This window comes from Pagrus major, chromosome 16 (genome assembly GCF_040436345.1).
Source record: "Pagrus major chromosome 16, Pma_NU_1.0".
Classification (NCBI taxonomy): Eukaryota; Metazoa; Chordata; class Actinopteri; order Spariformes; family Sparidae; genus Pagrus; species Pagrus major.
Window position 1 is genome coordinate 670,616 of NC_133230.1, and position 22,201 is coordinate 692,816.

The 22,201-nt window shown below is 44.9% G+C and overlaps 2 protein-coding genes across 7 annotated transcripts in view; both read right to left on the minus strand.

Annotated features, from left to right (window-relative positions):
• mgaa (MAX dimerization protein MGA a) overlaps positions 1-974 on the minus strand; it is a 29,724-nt gene extending 28,750 nt beyond the window's left edge. For all 5 annotated transcript variants that reach the window (XM_073483239.1, XM_073483236.1, XM_073483237.1 and 2 more), the window contains exon 1: positions 438-974. The gene's annotated coding sequence lies outside the window, so the exon portion shown is untranslated. The remainder of the gene's footprint in view (positions 1-437) is intronic.
• A 5,360-nt stretch (positions 975-6,334) lies between these two features.
• tyro3 (TYRO3 protein tyrosine kinase) overlaps positions 6,335-22,201 on the minus strand; it is a 21,696-nt gene continuing 5,829 nt past the window's right edge. Inside the window, exons 3-20 of one of the 2 annotated variants that reach the window (XM_073483618.1) lie at positions 21,871-21,971; positions 21,624-21,794; positions 20,296-20,382; positions 19,913-20,028; positions 19,127-19,307; positions 18,064-18,206; positions 17,610-17,748; positions 17,389-17,512; positions 16,866-16,960; positions 15,922-16,017; positions 14,598-14,678; positions 14,378-14,470; positions 14,172-14,293; positions 10,276-10,385; positions 9,911-10,070; positions 9,613-9,749; positions 9,215-9,514; positions 6,335-6,387 (exon numbers count right to left, since the gene is read on the minus strand). In XM_073483618.1, coding sequence (XP_073339719.1) covers positions 6,363-6,387; positions 9,215-9,514; positions 9,613-9,749; positions 9,911-10,070; positions 10,276-10,385; positions 14,172-14,293; positions 14,378-14,470; positions 14,598-14,678; positions 15,922-16,017; positions 16,866-16,960; positions 17,389-17,512; positions 17,610-17,748; positions 18,064-18,206; positions 19,127-19,307; positions 19,913-20,028; positions 20,296-20,382; positions 21,624-21,794; positions 21,871-21,971 — 2,281 coding nt within the window. In that variant the 3' untranslated portion in view covers positions 6,335-6,362. Of the gene's footprint in view, positions 6,388-6,499; positions 9,515-9,612; positions 9,750-9,910; positions 10,071-10,275; positions 10,386-14,171; positions 14,294-14,377; positions 14,471-14,597; positions 14,679-15,921; positions 16,018-16,865; positions 16,961-17,388; positions 17,513-17,609; positions 17,749-18,063; positions 18,207-19,126; positions 19,308-19,912; positions 20,029-20,295; positions 20,383-21,623; positions 21,795-21,870; positions 21,972-22,201 lie in introns of those variants that run through there. The other variant, XM_073483617.1, reaches the window with a different exon arrangement.

Consider the following 22,201-nt stretch of genomic DNA (forward strand, 5'->3'; position numbering starts at 1 on the left):
GCAGCGAGTACGTTCCCAAAGACGACGCCCTGATTATCGCCACAGCACACCTAGCATAAGTTTGTTTAGCGTTAGCTCCATGACTGAAATCACCTGTAGCAGGCTACATGTTGACTTTATTACCATTAACCCTCAATAAAACAGGCTAACACCGTCTGTACGGTGCACATTCACCAGCGACATTTAACTTCAAACAATGAAAACTCTAATTAGTTTAACTGAGTTAAGCATAATTGATCTTTTAACAATCAACAAGCAGTTTTGATTAGTGTCATCTGGATATGTTTGAGTATGATGCATTAGATTAAATGCAGAATGTGTGTTAGCTAGCTAGCAGCAGGCCTGATGCTGCAGTAATGGCTTCCCTCTACACACGAACCCTCCCGGTCGGTGTGTGTGGACACGGGACCATGTGCTCTGATGACTGCACAGATTACCTTCTGCTCGTCCAACAGATGGAGTATTTCGACAGTGAGACATTAATCCGAGAGGTACCGTCTGTTTTCCCGTCGCATGCACCTCATCGACATCGTGGATCTTTTCTTTGCGGAGGGGGGAAACTGCATGCGGTGTTCTTGCACTGAAACGTCATCGGCCGTCCTCCACTCCCGCGGCACTGCGCAGCCTCGGACGCCATCTTGCTGCCGCCACCTGGTTCAAAACTCGTCCCGGCGGCTTCGAGCACCGACACCGGAGGATCTGCCGCCCGTTATCTGCGGGGACGAGCCGTGAAGCGGCGGGATCTGTTGGTTTTCATCTCCACGTTGGACTATTTAACGGATTATTAACCCGCGTGGATGCTGAGGACGGACGCCATGATGGACTCGGTCTCAGAGTGACTGCTCAGTTTATCAGCAGATCTCAGCAGCAGATTTAAGAAACACGATACGTTTAATATTCCGGCGGGACATTCAGCGCTTTATGGTCAACATCAGAAGCATTTCCTGTTTGGGCCGAGCTGACGTCATCATACAGAGCTCAGGGAAGAGTCCAGTCAGGATCCATGAGTTCTGTTCAGATGTCAGGATCTGCGGTGCCGCACAACACGGCGACGAAATGGTTAACTTTGGTGGTGGATGTGAAATCGTGCCGCTTCATCATCATCATCATCATCATCATCATCATCACCACCAGCTCCGCTTTGCTCGTGTTGTCGCGGGTCGGTATTAATGGCGGCGGTTTGTCAACACGAACGCGTTTTGTTGCACTTTGTGTTTGAGAAACAGGATCCGGTGTTTGAGCTCGTCATGTTGCTCACACCGAGCTGGACGCCATTTTAAACACAGGAGGAGCCTTAGTTTAGTTTAGTTAGTGTTGTGCCCGCGCGTCCTCAGGGTGTCTGACGGTGATTAAATAACTAGTAACGGGACAGAGACGCGCAGAGCGGCTGTCAATCACAGCCGAGCTCCGCCATCAGCGGCCGCTTTACGGCAGCCGTACGGCAGCTCCCAGAGGACGCTGCGTCCGATAAACCCAATAATCAGGACGGTGCGGTACTGTCACTGCTGCTGGTTCGGTTAGAGACACGGGGCGGGAAGGTGCGTGTGAGTGCGGTAATCGGTGCGGGATGTGGTCGGATACACACAAAATGGATCCCAAACAAAAGGCTTCAGCCATGATGGAGCTGCGGCTGTAGTTCGGTTTTTATCTACACCGGACCGGATTTAACCAGCTGGTTCCGAAGAGTCACCAGAACACAGCTCCTCGCCTGCAGTCCAAGAGCTCGGCGTGTTATTTCGGCCCAGCAGCTGCTGTGGGATCCATTTACACACGAACCCTTTGCGTTGATGCTGCAGGGGCGCGGGTTACAGCGCATGCGCGATGAGATGTCAGATAAGATGGCGCGCTGCGTGTTAGTTCCAACATGTCTGCCCTGTGGCAGGGCCGCAGCCAGGGTGAGCGGTGCCGGGCCGGGGCCGCAGCCAGGGTGAGCGGTGCCGGGCCGGGGCCGGGGTGAGCGGTGCCGGGGCCGCAGCCAGGGTGAGCGGTGCCGGGCCGCAGCCAGGGTGAGCGGTGCCGGGCCGGGGCCAGGGTGAGCGGTGCCGGGCCGGGGCCAGGGTGAGCGGTGCCGGGCCGGGGCCAGGGTGAGCGGTGCCGGGCCGGGGCCGCAGCCAGGGTGAGCGGTGCCGGGGCCGCAGCCAGGGTGAGCGGTGCCGGGCCGGGGCCAGGGTGAGCGGTGCCGGGCCGGGGCCAGGGTGAGCGGTGCCGGGCCGGGGCCAGGGTGAGCGGTGCCGGGGCCGCAGCCAGGGTGAGCGGTGCCGGGGCCCGGCCCGGCCCACAGCACCACCCAGACATCCAGACATCCAGAACACTTTGAAGACCCAAATATAAATCTGTGCTTTTCTCTGCGTTTTGACAGGAAATAAATAATATCAGATGAAAACTGAAGACGAAGAAGATAAGTGACAAATACTTCAGGTGATCAAACTTATTTATATGATAAGATTATTAAGATTACTTTATTAATTTCACTGTTGCAGTAGCATTTCACATAAAATCACAAAACTCAATCACACAAAATAAAATCACACAGGAACAATAAAAGTAACTATTTACAAATGCACCGATCAGCCATAACATTACGACCACCTGCCTAAAACTGTGAAGGTTCCCACAGCTCAGCAGCTCTGTTCTGTGCAGACATGGACTTCAGACCTCTGAGGGGGTCCTGTGGTGTCCGGCACCAGGGCGTTTTATAGTGGGTCCTCTGGGTCCTGTATGTTGGGGGGTGGGGCCTCCATGGATCAGACCTGCTCCAGCACGTCTTACAGATGCTCGATCAGATGGGATCTGGGGAATTTGGAGGCCCGGTCAACACCTCGGGCCCTTTATTGTGCTCCTCGAGCTGTTCCTGAGCAGTGTTTGAGGTGTGTCAGGGCACATTGTCCTGCTGGGGGGCCACTGCCATCGGGTAGTGTTGTTGTGATGAGGGAGTGTACTTGGTCCACAACAGTGTTTGGATGGGTGGTGGTGTCAAGTGGCATTCACATGAATGGCAGAACCCGAGGTTCCCCAGCAGAACATCACACTGTGATGAGATGATCAATGTTATTCATGTCACCTGTCAGTGGTTTTAATGTTGAGGCTGATCGCTGTATATACATACATACACCTGCAATACTGTGAGATTAAAAAAGGACAGATAGAATAAGTAGAATAAAATTTAAGAGCGTTGACATGGGAACACTTTATAATAACCATCAGTAATAAATGGTAAATTTACAGTTCAGTAATTTTACTGTTAAACAAAAACATGGTTCATAAAACATTTATGAATTAATTGTAAAGGTTAAAAACAGCTGCAGCTCGTCCAAATGTTTAGAAATGAACAGTATTTATTATCATCAACATCAGCTGCAACTTTCTGATGAACAGTTGCTAATAAGTCGTTTATAAAGCATTTCATTGCTCGTTAACAGTGAAATATTTTAAATAAAGTTTAACTATAAAAAGGCAGTTTTTAATTGTTCCTTTTAATTATATATTATAAAGTCTTACAAGATTTGTATTAAGATATCAAAGATCCAGATAAAAATAGCAAGGACGTGACTCAATGCTAGCTACTGTATGTGTTATTCATCATCTGTCTCATTTCACACCACGTCCTACACGTCCTCCGTGTCCTCCGCGTCCTCCGCGTGGTAGGAATGAGCTGCTGCGTCATCTAGAGACGTGTTAGCTGCCAGGCTAACAGCTGTGTCCAGTGTTAGCCAGGTGACTGTGCTCTCGTACAGAACAGAGCAGTCCAGAAACTAGGTCAAATCCATGATGATGATTTGTGTCATGAAATCAACGTGGCCTCACATCTTTCTCGTGTGTTCGTTCATCAGCAGCGTCAGCCGGTAAAAGTGTCCCGCGGTGTAAAATGGAGGCTGATGGCGTCTCGACTGAAGAGAGAAAAGCTCTGTCGTGTCGTGTTGACCCAGTTTCTCTCCAGAACTCAAGAGGACAGAAATGAGCTGAAAACATTAAATAAAATATGTGAACGAGTGAATGAGCCTCTGATGTCACATGAAGGCGTCTCGCTGTCGGCAGAGTCTGAAGCTTCAGCGCAGCTCAGAGGAACACGAGTCCTCAGCTGCAGCTCGTTACTGCTGAAGCAGCTCTGAGTAGTTTAGAGAAGAAATCCAACCTCACAATTATAACATTAACAATATTAATGAGGTGATGATACAAACTGAACTGTTTCAAGCTAGAAAAGTGGCAGGGTCCGCCACATATAAAAAAAGTCAAACAGTATAAATTGTGTTTTCTTTCTAAACAAACTAAGTAAACAAACTCTTTGTTTTCATGACTGAATAAACAAACTGACCTTAAAGGAGTTTTACTGTGTTTATATGTGGCGGACCCTGCCACTTTCTATCTTCAAACAGTGTTGTGGACCTTATTTTCCTCTGAGAACAGCTTGTTTATTCAGTTTGTATTATTACCTCATTAATATTGTAAATAATAAAATTCTGATTTGAATTTCTTCTTTAAAACTCCACAGCTGCTTTAAATGTCGTACATTTACTCGAGTACAGCAGTAACTTAGTTTTACATTTTTCTATTTCATGCTTAAGAGAAATATAGTTTTATTTTCTGCATTATTTTGCTGACAGCTACAGTTCTGTTAACACTTTACACACTAACACTTGAAGAGTTACTACAACAAAATGTTACTGACACATGAATGCTTCAGTATTATAATTTGTTGATATTTAAGAAATAACACTCAGGAGCTATTTAAGAATAAAGAATCAGTAATGTTTTATAATGTCACTATTTTTACATGTTATGACTCTTCTGAAGGGATCTCGAACATTAAACTTCGTGCAGATATAATTATTTAATTATTTTGATGTGACTTCTCAGTCTGTCAGAAGCTAACACACTGGTGACGTCCTGTAGTTTGTGTCTTTGTGATGTTGTGTGTCTGTCCAGCAGTGACTGATGTGTTATTTTTCAGGTGAACTCAGGACGGCGCAGCAGCTCAACGTGTTCCTCTGCACTGGAGTTCAGTAGCCCCAAACATCTCACACTGTTACTGGACTTCTGATATTCACAGGGTGGTTTACAGCCACAGTAATGGAGCAGGTGTCACGTCGTCAGTGCCTGTTACACTACCTCAAAACCAGATAAAGATAGTTTACATCTCCAGTTATTAAAAAAAACGCTGCTTATTACAGTCAACGCCCCGTTTCCACCATCTCTCCTCAGGTCCACCTTCCAGCTGTGGTTCAGGAGGTGACTGACGTGTGAGGGATCTCATGAAGTCAGAACAGTCTGACATTACACACTTCTGTCTCTGCAGACTTCTCCAGGTGCTTCATCATAGTCTCCACCGACACCGGGTTGGATCGCAGAACGTCCTCACTGGGACGGATTGTACAGTTCAGTGCATGAAATGATCTCCATATCTTTGAATAACATCAGGGAGCAGTGCTGAAGACTTGGGGGTTAAATCACAGCTTCAATAATTCATAAAACATCTATAAACTTTAGTTTGTTGCAGTTTAAAGGTGCAGTATGTAAGACTTCCAAACAACTAGGGGGCAGCATATCACCAGAGTAACCGCTAACTGCCTGTAACTGAAGCCGTTGTTAGCTAGGGACATGAAAACTTATTTCTCCACGTTTTGTTGATAATTTAAATTAATTGTTGAATATTTTAAATTGGTTCATATTGCACCTTTAAGTTAATACATAGACAGGTCAGCAGAGGCAGGCCAGCAAAGAAAGTCCCACGATTGATGAGATAAGATCAGTTTGTTTGATCGGCCATCTTAAAACATCCTTTAATATCTGCAGTACAGAGTCGTGACCGGAACCATGGATCAGATTGTTTGGACCATCACACTGTTCATGGTAAAGACTCAGTAAGAGGCTCAGTCAAGAGGTGTTTAAGTCTGGAGTTTTGTTTCCCAGAGAGGCTTTTTTTTTTTTTGTCTCTTGTTGCTTTGATCGATATGAACGTGTAGTTAAACTACCGAGGGGTCGGACCTTTCCATTCTCTGTGTCTGACCCGTGAAGCTTCAGAACGATTCACTTCTTATGGTTTTCTCCACTTTTCATATTTAAAAAGTACAGCAGAAACAATCACCTTCAGAACCTGAGGTCGGCTGTCAGCTTGGTTCTGTTGGAGTATTTTATAAGAGTGAGGTGGTTAAAGGGCTGCAGTCACCTGGTGCACCACATTTAAACTACAGACAGGAGAAGTTCTTGACACTGATCGTCTTGTTATACTGTGAAATTCTGCAGGGAAACCTCGAGTCCTGGTGTTCATACAGACGCTGTTCAAACAGCTCAGGAAAGACCCGAGGAACCCGACGACCCGGCCTCCGATTCCCCAGATCCTGATCCGATCGAGCATTTGTGGGATTTCATGGCATGTTTCCCAGCAGAACTCTGCAACGCAACAAGATGATTATAATCTGTGAGTGTTGTTGAGCTGCGATGTGACGAGTCACTAATAAAAAGATTCAACATCCTGAAGCTGCTGGAAGAACAAAAACCAGAATCAGTGACACAAATAACACTTTATTCATGGTGAAGAGTCTGTACAGACCTCAGTGGTGGACGGACAGGTGAGGACAGGTCCGTCTCTCTGAGGCTTTTTCTAATGTCAACATATAAAACGTGACGCATTAAAACAAACGGTCCCTTGATATCCCGACATGACGACGGCAGGAGATTAACTTTACTACAGTTTATAAACCAGTTAATCTCCAGGATCAATAACACCAGAGCTCTAAAATACATCATGACATCTTTAGTCCTCCCGACTCAAATATACACATCGTAGTGTTTAGTGTCACATTCAGCAGTACTAGAGAAGACAGTGTACAGTGGTCCAACACGTTCAAGTCATTACAACATTAACAGCTTCAGTTCAGTGTTAGAGCAGCAGTCAGGGCCGGAGTAACACGCTGCAGGGGCCCCGGGGCAGCAGTGTGCTGAGGGCCCCCATCACCCCCCATCATGTAACTCTATTTAGTGAAACGCTCCACACGAGCACGATGAACAGGTGCATCTCAAAACATTAGATTATCATGGAAACGTTCTTTTTCTCCCTGTAATTAATTCAAAAAGTGAAACTTTGATATCTTCCAGTGAAATATTTCAAGACTTTTTTGTTTTAATTTTGATGATTACAGTTTATAGCTCATGAAAATCCAAAAAAATCCAGCATCTCAAAATAATATATCACATAAGACCAATCACAAAAAGGATTTAAGATACAGAAATGTCGACCTTCTGAAAAAATGTTCATTTAAGCACTTTTTGCTCCTTTTGCAGCTTTACAACAAAAAAAGTCTTGAAATATTTCACTTTATGTGTAAATGAATCCAGAATATGTGAAAGTTTCACTTTTTGAATGAGGTTACGGGAAACGTTTCCGTGATGTTGTAATGTTCTGAGATGCACCCGTGAACTGAAATAATAAAGATCTTAACATTAGATTTTAACTGAGGGAACAATTACGACTGATGTCGCACGTCGATGTTATATTATCACGTCTGTAATTATTGATTAATCTGCGGTCTAGAAATGCCAAGAAAAAGTTTAAAAAATGTTCAGTGTCCAAAGACGTTCAGTTTACGACCAGACGACGAGAAAAACCTGAATATATTCACACTGAGGCTGGAAACACATCGACAGTCACAGCTGCTACAGATCAATCATCTCACTGTTCCTGCTAGAAATATCAAAAACATTTCAGAATATATCAGCAGATCCAGAACTAAACTAAATATTAAATCAGTTTATGAGGTTTTACCAATAATCAATAACCAATAATCACCACTGGAGGCCACAGTCGCTGTCAGTCAGGAGGAGTTACAGTCTCCCTCAGAGAGTTATTGAGTTACTGATGTTTAGTGTCATTAAAGACAAAGAACAGTGAACGCGTCACATCTCATCACAATATCGGCAGATTATTTTTCAGTTGGCTTCAGCTGTGTGTTAAAGGAATCACAGCCTGCTTCACTGATAATAAAGTACAGGAAGACAACGTTAAAGGAGCAGTTCACCCAAAAATGTAAATTCATTTTCATTTCTGGAGCTTCACAGCAAAACAGAGCTGCAGCATTCTGCTAAACATCTGAAGCAGCTGGAGATGATTTAAACATCAGATGTCTCCACACAGCTCGTCTGCTGTGACCACAGAGATCAACCTGATCTGAGGAGACCATGTTTAACCCTTCACTGGAGCTGCTGAGCTCAAAGCACTGAGAGTATATAACATGTTTTCACATCAGTCTGGGATCTCGGGGCTTCTGGAGATTAGGATCCATAATCTTAATTATTTATCAAAATCTAAACAGCATGAAGTCAACAGTTTTCACAGGAAGTCAGTCGATCACAGGAGCCTTGAGCCTCGTACCATTTAGCATCTTAGCAACAGGTGTTTTTGTCTGGCCTGAGTGTCGGCCCTCTGAGTGTCGGCCCTCTGAGGGAAACAGTTTGAGCACCCTGTTCTATAACATTAGTCGGTTGGACCTGTGTGTGGTACCGGGCTGTCCAAACATTTGTACTGAATGATCTCCATCAAAAGAGAAATAATCCACCGTCAGACTGCTGATCATGTGACGCTGCAGTCAGAGTCTGTGGCTTTAAATGTCCTCATTATATAGATTATAAAACATCTGACAGCCCCCCCGCTTCAGTCTTTATGCTACGCTAGGCTAACATGTCACAGTGGTATCTGTGTTCATCACACAGAGACAGGCGCTGTTCATTTTCTTCTCTGACTCAGCAAGTTTCAACAAATGTTGTTAAATTCCTGCCAGATGGAAACTCAGGATTTAAACAGTTAAACCGCAGAGTCAGCGCCAGTACACGGAGATTTCACAGTAACTGGATGAAGTGGGACCCAGTGTGTCATCAGAGGTACTGATTGTGTGTGTGTGTGTGTGTGTGTGTGTGTGTGTGTGTGTGTGTGTGTGTGTGTGTGTGGTGAACATGTAATCAGATTACTTTCAGCACCAGTGGGACAGTGTGTACTTTCAGTTCAGTCTCCACCCGCCTGCTGCTGCTCCTGGACGTAAGAGGAGCGTCTCTCTGTGAGGAGCGCTGTGATTGGTCGGTCTCTGGTCAGACGTTAATGACAACATCGTCGTCGTCGTCGTCGTCTCTGACCTCCTCCTGTAAAGTGTTCATGTCCTCCCCCCTCCTCCCTGCTCCTCCCTCCTCCTCCCCCTCCTCGGGGCCTCCACAGGGCCCAATGATGTACCTGTAGTCTCCTCCGATGGCGAGCGCCACCCCCGACCCCACCATCAGCCAGTCCTTCTCCTCGTCCTCTGCACGCCGCTGCCAGGGGACGCTCCAGCTCGGGCCCCCGGTCGCCTCGCCGGGCCCCAGGGCCCCTGCTGCCCCCCCCTCGTCCCCCTCTAGGTTGACGTAGTGCAGGGGCTCCTTCAGCGGGGGGGCGGGGGACAGGCTGAGCCACAGCGCCTCCAGCTGGACCACCAGGTGCTGGAAACTGGGTCGACACTTCGGGACGGGACTCCAGCAGCTGTGCATGATCTCATAACTGACAGACACCACAGAAGAAGAAGGAGGAGGTCAACGATAAACTGTGTGTGTGTGTGTGTGTGTGTGTGTGTGTGTGTGTGTGTGTGCGCGTCTCACATGTCGTCTCTGCAGTCTGGAGGTTTCTTCAGTCGTTCTCCTTTGATCAGGAACTCGTAGATCTCAGAGTTCTCCACGCCGGGGTACGGAGTCTGACCTCGAGTCATGATCTCCCACATCGTCACGCCAAACGCCCACTGACACACACACACACACACACACACACACACAGAAACCAGTGTTATTTAGACCCTGGTGTACTGTGTAAAACTTGTCTTTTGGAGTACTTTTTCTTTTCCAGGTGGAGGTGGTGTGTGTGTGTGTGTGTGTGTGTGTGTGTGTGTGTGTGTGTCAGTACCACGTCGCTCTGTGTGGTGTACACGTTGTCAGCCAGACTCTCCAGAGCGATCCACTTCACAGGCAGTTTAGAGACTGAACCCTGTCTGTAGTAATCTCCACTGTAGATCTTCTTAGACAGGCCGAAGTCCGCCACACACACCGTCATGTTCTCGTCCAGCCTGACACACACACACACACACACACACACACACACACTTCATTAGTTTATAAAAAGTTATTTTCTATAAAACATAATAACATGTTGAAGGAAGAATAAAGATCATTTCACAGCTCAGACACAAATAGTTTAAGATGCAAACATAAACAATAAATGTATTAAATTAATCTGTGGTGTCGTGTGATCTGATTGGTGGACTGACTGACATGCAGTTTCGGGCGGCGAGGTCTCTGTGGATGATGTTCCTGCTGCTCAGGTACTCCATTCCCCGAGAGATGTCCAACATGAACTGCAGCAGAGTCTGCAGAGACAAGTCCTGAAGGACGTACACACACAGACAGTCACTCTGTTATTTAATCATTTCACTGCACTGAAGACAAATCAGTCAATCACACTATAAAACCATATATGTGGGGCTGCAACCATTAATCAAGCCAATCAGATTAAGCTTCTGCAATAATATATTAATAATAAACCTCCTTTAATAACAGTGGTGTGTTCCTGGTGTGTTCCTTTAGTAACAGTGGTGTGTTCCTTTAATAACAGTGGTGTGTTCCTGGTGTGTTCCTTTAATAACAGTGGTATGCTCCTTTAATAACAGTGGTGTGTTCCTGGTGTGTTCCTTTAGTAACAGTGGTGTGTTCCTTTAATAACAGTGGTGTGTTCCTGGTGTGTTCCTTTAATAACAGTGGTATGCTCCTTTAATAACAGTGGTATGCTCCTTTAGTAACAGTGGTGTGTTCCTTTAGTAACAGTGGTGTGTTCCTTTAGTAACAGTGGTGTGTTCCTTTAATAACAGTGGTGTGTTCCTTTAATAACAGTGGTATGCTCCTTTAGTAACAGTGGTGTGTTCCTTTAGTAACAGTGGTGTGTTCCTGGTGTGTTCCTTTAATAACAGTGGTGTGTTCCTTTAATAACAGTGGTGTGTTCCTTTAATAACAGTGGTGTGTTCCTTTAATAACAGTGGTATGCTCCTTTAATAACAGTGGTGTGTTCCTGGTGTGTTCCTTTAATAACAGTGGTATGGTCCTTTAATAACAGTGGTATGGTCCTTTAATAACAGTGGTATGCTCCTTTAATAACAGTGGTATGTTCCTTTAATAACAGTGGTATGTTCCTGGTGTGTTCCTTTAATAACAGTGGTATGTTCGTTTAATAACAGTGGTATGTTCGTTTAATAACAGTGGTATGCTCCTTTAATAACAGTGGTGTGTTCCTGGTGTGTTCCTTTAATAACAGTGGTATGTTCCTTTAATAACAGTGGTGTGTTCCTTTAATAACAGTGGTGTGTTCCTTTAATAACAGTGGTATGCTCCTTTAATAACAGTGGTGTGTTCCTGGTGTGTTCCTTTAATAACAGTGGTATGGTCCTTTAATAACAGTGGTATGGTCCTTTAATAACAGTGGTATGCTCCTTTAATAACAGTGGTATGTTCCTTTAATAACAGTGGTATGTTCCTGGTGTGTTCCTTTAATAACAGTGGTATGTTCGTTTAATAACAGTGGTATGTTCGTTTAATAACAGTGGTATGCTCCTTTAATAACAGTGGTGTGTTCCTGGTGTGTTCCTTTAATAACAGTGGTATGTTCCTTTAATAACAGTGGTATGCTCCTTTAATAACAGTGGTGTGTTCCTGGTGTGTTCCATTAATAACAGTGGTGTGTTCCTGGTGTGTTCCTTTAATAACAGTAGTGTGTTCCTGCTGTGTTCCATTAATAACAGTGGTGTGTTCCTTTAATAACAGTGGTATGGTCCTTTAATAACAGTGGTGTGTTCCTGGTGTGTTCCTTTAATAACAGTGGTGTGTTCCTTTAATAACAGTGGTGTGTTCCTGGTGTGTTCCTTTAATAACAGTGGTGTGTTCCTTTAATAACAGTGGTATGCTCCTTTAATAACAGTGGTGTGTTCCTGGTGTGTTCCTTTAATAACAGTGGTATGTTCCTTTAATAACAGTGGTATGCTCCTTTAATAACAGTGGTATGCTCCTTTAATAACAGTGGTATGCTCCTTTAATAACAGTGGTGTGTTCCTTTAGTAACAGTGGTGTGTTCCTTTAGTAACAGTGGTGTGTTCCTTTAATAACAGTGGTGTGTTCCTTTAGTAACAGTGGTGTGTTCCTTTAGTAACAGTGGTGTGTTCCTTTAGTAACAGTGGTGTGTTCCTGGTGTGTTCCATTAATAACAGTGGTGTGTTCCTGGTGTGTTCCTTTAATAACAGTGGTGTGTTCCTTTAATAACAGTGGTATGCTCCTTTAATAACAGTGGTATGCTCCTTTAGTAACAGTGGTGTGTTCCTTTAGTAACAGTGGTGTGTTCCTGGTGTGTTCCTTTAATAACAGTGGTGTGTTCCTTTAATAACAGTGGTATGTTCCTTTAATAACAGTGGTGTGTTCCTTTAATAACAGTGGTATGCTCCTTTAATAACAGTGGTGTGTTCCTGGTGTGTTCCTTTAATAACAGTGGTATGCTCCTTTAATAACAGTGGTATGGTCCTTTAATAACAGTGGTATGCTCCTTTAATAACAGTGGTATGTTCCTTTAATAACAGTGGTATGTTCCTGGTGTGTTCCTTTAATAACAGTGGTATGTTCCTGGTGTGTTCCTTTAATAACAGTGGTATGTTCGTTTAATAACAGTGGTATGTTCGTTTAATAACAGTGGTATGGTCCTTTAATAACAGTGGTATGCTCCTTTAATAACAGTGGTATGCTCCTTTAATAACAGTGGTATGTTCCTTTAATAACAGTGGTATGTTCCTGGTGTGTTCCTTTAATAACAGTGGTATGTTCCTGGTGTGTTCCTTTAATAACAGTGGTATGTTCGTTTAATAACAGTGGTATGGTCCTTTAATAACAGTGGTGTGTTCCTGGTGTGTTCCTTTAATAACAGTGGTATGTTCCTTTAATAACAGTGGTATGCTCCTTTAATAACAGTGGTGTGTTCCTGGTGTGTTCCATTAATAACAGTGGTGTGTTCCTGGTGTGTTCCTTTAATAACAGTAGTGTGTTCCTGCTGTGTTCCATTAATAACAGTGGTGTGTTCCTTTAATAACAGTGGTATGGTCCTTTAATAACAGTGGTGTGTTCCTGGTGTGTTCCTTTAATAACAGTGGTGTGTTCCTTTAATAACAGTGGTGTGTTCCTGGTGTGTTCCTTTAATAACAGTGGTGTGTTCCTTTAATAACAGTGGTATGCTCCTTTAATAACAGTGGTGTGTTCCTGGTGTGTTCCTTTAATAACAGTGGTGTGTTCCTTTAATAACAGTGGTGTGTTTCTTTAATAACAGTGGTATGTTCCTGGTGTGTTCCATTAATAACAGTGGTGTGTTCCTTTAATAACAGTGGTGTGTTCCTTTAATAACAGTGGTGTGTTCCTTTAATAACAGTGGTGTGTTCCTTTAATAACAGTGGTATGCTCCTTTAATAACAGTGGTGTGTTCCTGGTGTGTTCCATTAATAACAGTGGTGTGTTCCTTTAATAACAGTGGTGTGTTCCTTTAATAACAGTGGTATGTTCCTTTAATAACAGTGGTGTGTTCCTTTAATAACAGTGGTGTGTTCCTGGTGTGTTCCTTTAATAACAGTGGTGTGTTCCTTTAATAACAGTGGTATGCTCCTTTAATAACAGTGGTGTGTTCCTGGTGTGTTCCTTTAATAACAGTGGTGTGTTCCTTTAATAACAGTGGTGTGTTTCTTTAATAACAGTGGTATGTTCCTGGTGTGTTCCATTAATAACAGTGGTGTGTTCCTTTAATAACAGTGGTGTGTTCCTTTAATAACAGTGGTGTGTTCCTTTAATAACAGTGGTGTGTTCCTTTAATAACAGTGGTATGCTCCTTTAATAACAGTGGTGTGTTCCTGGTGTGTTCCATTAATAACAGTGGTGTGTTCCTTTAATAACAGTGGTGTGTTCCTTTAATAACAGTGGTATGTTCCTTTAATAACAGTGGTGTGTTCCTGGTGTGTTCCATTAATAACAGTGGTGTGTTCCTTTAATAACAGTGGTATGCTCCTTTAATAACAGTGGTGTGTTCCTTTAATAACAGTGGTGTGTTCCTGGTGTGTTCCTTTAATAACAGTGGTGTGTTCCATGTGTTCTCTTACAAACGGATGTTCTCCCAGTCTGGACAGCAGCAGGAACGTGTGCAGGTCTCCGTGCTTCATGAATGGGAGAACCACCATCGGGATCGGCAGCCGCTGGCCGGGACGCCGGTGAAGACTCACTCCTATTGGACAGGACAAACTGTCAATCAAACCACCTGACCTTTGACCCCAGTCATGTGATTTGAGTTACTGTGTGTGTGTGTTACCGATGAGCTGGATGACGTTGGGGTGGTGGAAGTCCTTCATGTAGGCCGCCTCCTTCAGACACTGCTCGATGTCACCTGACGAGGTGATGTCAGCTGTGACACACACACACACACACACACACACACACACACACACACACACACACACCATCAGTCATACTGTACTTCCTGTTAGCACACTCACCAACATACACCACAGAAGAAGAAACACCAGACTCACATTTCAGCACTTTGACTGCCACCTTCTGGACGGACGAGTCCTCCGTCTTCAGGAACGCCTCACGCACCGAGCCAAACTCACCTGCACAGGTACACACACACACACACACACACACACACACACACACACACACACACACACACACACACACATTAAACACTGATTTCTATCATTCAGGATTTAATCCAACTCAGGGTAACTAAATACATTTACTCAAGTACTTGTACTTTACTTGAGTATTTACATTTTCTGCTACTTTATACTTCCACTCCACTACATTTATCTGATTACTTTAGTTACTAGTTACTTTACAGATTACATTTTTAAATGAAATGATTTCGTCATCAGTCAGATAAAAACAGTGACTGTGATGATCAGCTGACTCAGTTTATACATGTTAATATGTGGATCAGTTACTTTACTGATACTTTGACACTTTAGTACATTTATCATCAGAAACTTTAAGATTTTTACTCGAGTATTATTCATGAGTGACTTTCACTGTTACCACAGCAATATGTTAACACCATATCTTCAGCACTTTTCACAACACTAACGGGGGGTGGACAAAATATCAGAAACAGATGAAGAGCAGCACAAAGTGAACAATATGAGCAGGAGGACTCAGACTGTGACACTGAGCTGGGTGTTCCTAATGAACTGGACTCTGATCAGACGGGACGGTTCCTCTGATCAGTGGCTGAAAGCACAAACTGTGTGACGGACAAACAGACGACTGAGCGTTGATTCATGACACTGTTTGATATTCAGAGCCGACTGTCTGCAGCTCAACATGTCGACAGAGAGAAGCTTCAAATGAGCCTCTGCTGCACTGTCACACACACACACACACACACACACACACACACACACACACACACACACACACACAGCTGGGCTAATGAAGTTCAGTTTTCTGCTGCTTCACACATCCAGACACGGAGCTAAGCTAATGCTAACAGCATTTAAGGATAAATAAGTCCTGAAGTTAGATTTCTTTCAACAATCTCAGAAGATATCATGGTATACAGTATTACATAATTATTGTTATACATACATACATCTAATCCTAACAATTAAGTAGTTATTAAGTACCTGCTAAGTGTAAATGTTGTTACCTAGTTAGCTCCGTATATCATCGGGCTATCACCTCTTAAAGTACAAAGTGGTTGTACAAGACAGGATGGACAGGAGCCAGAAATATTCGTCCCGACAGACATGAAACTTGATATATTTTTTTGTATTTTTAGTAACACTAATAAGGCCGAATTCAAAACTGTAGATGAGCAAACATCACTGCAGTCCTGCTGTGTTGATGTGTTACCTTTCCCCAGCATGTGTCCCAGTGTGAGCAGCCTCTCTGGGATCAGAACGTCCTGCAGTTTGTTCTTCAGGTCGTCGTTTATACCCAGACTGTCCACTAGAGGGACACACACACACACACACACACACGCACACACACAGACACACACACACACACACACACACACACACACACACACACACACACACACACACACAGGTTGATCAACACACTCTCAGACAAAACACAGTTTTTGAGGTGTAAATCAGTTGGACTTTGTTCAGTGTCATAAAATGTCTCAGCAGACTGATTCCATGTTTCCTTACATGAAAATGACCTCAGTGAGGTCAGAGCTCTGATATCAGATCAGTTTAGTGATCAGAAGAATATGGATCAGTTCATCCCGACTGGAACAAACAGATCAAAGGAAGGAACAGACGAAGTGTTTCTGGAGAACATTTAGTCTAAAATAACAGAAGATAATTTAGCAGTAGCTGCAGTACCACCTGTTGACCACCAGAGGTCACACTCAGACTAAACTCAGGACTGTTTTCCTCTGAAGAACAGACGTTTCATCATCACTCATCAGATTCAGAGTTACAGGAACTCTCTGACTCGGTGCTGTTGTGTTGTCAGACGGGTGGATCTGATTGGCCGAGAGGCAGCAGGTAAATACAGGCCGGCTGAGGTGAGTCTATCAATACAGGTAGCAGTGTTTTCTGTCAACAGACTGAAGGACGTCTGATATCTCTCTTACCTTCTTACTCCAATACATCAGCACAGATACTGAGAGTTTAACTGATATTCAGCTCTGGATGTAAAATAAACATTTAATATGTTGATCTGACAGAATATTAAGAACCTGACAGGTTTCATTTTGTAGTCGAAGTCAAACCGGATGTTAAATTCAGATTTTGTCTCGTAAAATGACACAATTTCATTAGATGTATTAAAATGTCACTCACGTGTCGACTCCTGCAGATCAGCACAGTTTCTGTTGAAGGATCGAGCCGCTGTGAAGGAAACCGAACTCTCAGGACCCGGAGGCTTAAAGGCCGAACTGAAGGGAAGAAGACGGACAGAAAGACGTTCACAGCTGGACGGATTTCTTTAAATGTTTCAGTATCAGCCTGACTAAAAATGAAAGACACGCTGGTCCGCCTCTCAGTGTTCGCTCCCTGTTGTTCAAACTTTAGATCAATGAAACACCTGAAAAGTTTATTTGCAGATGACTCTGTAGTATTTTTTATAGTCACTGAACCTTTAAGTTCACATCAGTCTGCTGTTCTTCCAGACAAACAACATGTCAGTCCGTCACTAATTACTGTCTGACTTCCTGTCTGTGGCCCTTTAGTTCCTACTGAATCTTTAAAAACACAAATATATATTTTCATGTTTCTGGCAGCGGGACGGTGTGTGTAGGATTCACTGCTGGTTTGAGTCTGAACATGAGATTAGTGGATGAATGTTATGATCATTTTTTTGTACCCAAACTGCGTCTCCTTCCCGCGGCGGTGAGCGATGATGGCGAGGAGCAGTCCGACCACGGTGGCCACCAGCAGGCCGAGCAACAGACCGACCCACATGTGGCTCCGCTGGACCTGGACCTGGACTGAGGGGCCAACAGAGGGTCGATAAACATGTGGTAAAAAAAAACAAAAATCTGACAGCGGAGCGGTGACATCACATGTTTCAGGCGTGTGGCTTACCTGAGGCGGGCAGCACCAGCACTGGGGGGCTCCAGGGTCCACAGCCCACTGAGGTGCAGGCCGACACCTGGAAGGAGGCGTTGAAGAAACGTCCTCCTCCTGACAGCTGAGCCGAGTTCTCCTTAAACAGCAGAGGCTCCTGAACACACAGGAAACAGGTTCAGATGACGTGTAAGCAGCTGGTCCAGGATCCTGCTGCGGGTTCTGCATGTTCAGAGTTTCTGAGTCAAACTGAACAAATCATCCCCAGTGACGAGCAGTGTAAGAGATTACATCAGACGGAGAGAGGAGTGTGTCTCACACTGATCTGAGAGCTGCAAAACACTTTCAACCAAGAAAAATACAACATGTCAACATGAAGCGGCTGATGAAACTCAACTGGTGCTGGAGATGAGGCGTCTCCTGCTGGTGAGGCAGCGTGAACACACACACACACACACACTGACTCTCTCACCTGTGGTTCTCCTCCCAGAGTCCACTGCACCTTGTAGGCCAACAGTTTCCCCTGCAGCTCGTCGTCCTTCAGCGTGGCCCAGTTCAGAGATAGCTGCTGCTCCGTCAGATCAAACGTCAGGTTCCTGGGCGCCGCCGACGGCACTGAGGACACCATGACACACATTCATCAACAGGTACGTGACAGGTGTCATCAGGATGGTGATGCCTCAAAGGTAACATCCAATCACAGTGCAGCAACAGTAGCTATCGCAGCAGGTGTGTCAGTGTTTCTCTCCACATGGTGAAACTGTGTACAGCTGCTTCTAATGCTATGCTAATGTTAGCATTAGATCAAATACTTCCAACAGTGTGTGGACATTAGCACTGCAACCAGTACTTCTTATGCTATGCTAACATAACATAGGAACCAATGCTTCTCACGCTATGCTAATGTTATCATTAGAACCAATCAGCTTGCTTGAAGTGCAGGTCTGTGACCTCCAGTTACCCAGAAGCCCTTTCTTTGTGTTTACATGCAGCTGTACAGAAGTGACAGAACATGTCCTCTCTGATAACATGCAGCCCTCCTCCTACAGAGCTGTGATCTAACAGGTCTGAGGTCAGTGTCACAGTTCAGCCTGCAGGGGGCGCTGCACAGACTGCCGGCTGCAGCAGAGTCCTTTCATATGGATTGAGGCCACAGACAAAAGCTGATTGTACGGAGAGGACTGGAATCTACTGGATCTAATCCAGCTGGACCACACACACACACACACACACACACATACACACACACAAATACACGACACAAACAACAAACCAGCTCTCAGCTACCGACTATTGAAGCTCACAGTAAACAGGAAACCAGCAGACAGCAGGATCTCTGCAGTTATTTATCTTCTTAAATTAGTTTTTATAAAAACTTGTTCAATGAACAAACTGTTGGAGCACCATTATTAAGAGGCATCAAGACGTATTTAGAGGAATAATTCTGCTACACAGAATTCAGTTGATTTCTCAACTCTTCTGATGCTCGTCCAGAATAAACATCTGCATCCACACTAAGAATCCACGTCACTCACCGGCCTCAAGAGTGGTGAAGTGCAGCCACGGGGAGAAGGGCGACGCCCCCACCTCGTTAACACAGGAGACCCTGACGCTGTAGTTGGAGTGACTCCTCAGACCGGACAGAACCTGAAGGTGAGGAGGAACCACGACCTCCTTCTGAGGGAGGTCCCACCTCCGGGCCGAACGCCTCGACAGCTTAGGAGTAGAAGAAGAAAAAGAAGAAACAGAAGAAGAAACAGAAGAAGAAGAAACAGAAGAAGAAACAGAAGAAGAAGAAACAGAAGAAGAAAAAGAAGAAACAGAAGAAGAAACAGAAGAAGAAGAAACAGAAGAAGAAACAGAAGAAGAAGAAACAGAAGAAGAAGAAACAGAAGAAGAAACAGAAGAAGAAGAAACAGAAGAAGAAACAGAAGAAGAAGAAACAGAAGAAGAAACAGAAGAAGAAGAAACAGAAGAAGAAACAGAAGAAGAAACAGAAGAAGAAGAAACAGAAGAAGAAACAGAAGAAGAAACAGAAGAAGAAACAGAAGAAGAAGAAACAGAAGAAGAAACAGAAGAAGAAACAGAAGAAGAAGAAACAGAAGAAGAAACAGAAGAAGAAACAGAAGAAGAAACAGAAGAAGAAGAAACAGAAGAAGAAACAGAAGAAGAAGAAACAGAAGAAGAAACAGAAGAAGAAGAAACAGAAGAAGAAACAGAAGAAGAAACAGAAGAAGACTATTATCATTTTCAATCAGACCAGTGTGTGTGTGAGTGTGTGAGTGTGTGTGCGTGCGTGCGTGCATGCGTGTGCGTGTTACCTGGAGGATGCAGGTGGACAGCTCAGAGTGTCCTGTGAATCCTGGTTTCCATGACAACGTGACGTTGTCGTCCACCATCCTTAGAACCTGCAGCTCGATCGGAGCTGCCGGCAACACTGAGAAAGAGCCCCGCCCCCAGAGAGTTACCATCCAATCACAGCTCAGCAATAGTTCCAACTAGTTCCAGCAGGTGTGTCAGCGTTTGAGCTGCTTCCAGCATTATGTCATGCTAACGTTAGCATAGAACCGATGCTTCTCATGCCATGCTAATGTTAGCATGACATGCATTGCTTGTGCTAACTTTACTGACTTTCTGAATATAATAAATCATATAATCTTCTTTGTAAATGTAGCTGCTGACTGACTCCAGCAGGTGAACTCACCTTTAATGTGAACTGTTCCCGTTCTAGAGACGGAGATTCCTCTGGCGTTCTTCGCTTCACAGTAAAACTTCACACTGCTGTTCACTCCTACAGACAGACACACAGACAGACACACAGACAGACAGACAGACAGACAGACAGACACACAGACAGACAGACACACACACACACACAGAGACAGACAGTTATTGATGAGGTGTTATATTGATCACTATGATTCTTTCAGCAGTGCTACCTGCCGTCCACACAGGAAGTAGTTCAGCTGTTGTCTTCAGCCGTGCCTGATGTGCGTGCAGTGGTGGAGAGTAACTAAGTACATTTACCAATGAAGTACTTGTTTTTGTACTTGAGTATTTCCATTTGATCCTGTTTTATACTTCCTCTTCTTTCCTCCTTCCTCCGTGTCACCTGTGACCAGCCAATAAGAGATCAATACGTGAGATCACTTTCACTGATTTAGAGGGAAATGTTCCTTTAAGGCACCTCCTGAAAAACTACACGACTCACTGACAGGAAACACTGTTTGTGTGTGCGTGTGTGTGTGTGTGTGTGTGTGTGCGTGTGTGTGTGTCCATTTCCCAGCAGTGGATCTATTCATAGAAAAAAATCAATCTGAGAGAAGAAACCACAGGATGAACACCTGCACGGGGCAACCGAGAGAATGTCTTATTTTGATAGTTTTGTCCTCACTTCCTGTCACTTCAGAGGATGATGAATGATGGCAGACAGACAGGTGAAGAGAGAGAGACAGAGAGGTCTGGAGAGAGAGACAGACAGACAGGTGAAGAGAGAGAGACAGGTGAAGAGAGAGAGACAGACAGGTGAAGAGAGAGAGAGACAGACAGGTGAGGAGAGAGACAGGTGAAGAGAGAGAGACAGACAGGTGAAGAGAGAGAGAGACAGACAGGTGAGGAGAGAGAGAGAGACAGACAGGTGAGGAGAGAGAGAGAGACAGACAGGTGAGGAGAGAGAGACAGGTGAGGAGAGACAGACAGGTGAGGAGAGAGACAGACAGGTGAGGAGAGAGACAGACAGGTGAGGAGAGACAGACAGGTGAGGAGAGACAGACAGGTGAGGAGAGAGACAGACAGGTGAGGAGAGACAGACAGGTGAGGAGAGACAGACAGGTTTGTTTACTGGGACTCCACCCGTCAGGACCGACCTTTGGGTTACTTCCAGCTCACATGTGCGTGACTCACAGCTCAGTGGGCCGGGTCAGGGTGAGGCAGCAGAGGTGCAGAAGAATCCTACATTTCCCATGATGCACCTTAAAAGTATTTCCGCCTGGTAACCAGCACCGTCTTCAAGTCGAAGACAGGTTGTCTCACCTTGGACGTGGAGGACGGACGGGGACGGTCTGGGCTCTCCCTCCTGGACTCCTCCCAGGAACCACTGGACCTCCACTGGTTCCGGCGGGCCCACGGCGGCACAGGTGAGGTTGAAGGGAACGTTGGGGAAAGTCGCCACGTCCTGCGGCTCCTGGACAAAGTGCGGGACACCTGCAGGGGACAGGAAGTGAAGGGTTAACGAGAAGAGTCCAAACACCGGTCTGCTGCGAGACAAACAGGTCCTCACCTTCCACCGTGATCCAGGCCCGCTCAGAGGAGAACGTCAGGTCATGGAACTCCACCTCACACCAGTACTGACCCGCATCCTGCTGCTGGACCGACTTCACACTGGAGACAAGAATGAACGGAACGTTAGAACATCAACCAGAACCAGAAACTTACTGGAATCAGAACCTCAACGAGGACCAGAAAATAAATTAGAAGCAGCAACCAAACTGGAACCAGAACCTCATCCAGAACCAGAAACTAAACTAAACTGGAACCGGAACCAGAACCAGAACCAGAACCAGAACCTCAACTAGAACCAGAATCTCAACTGGAACCAGAAACCAAAATGG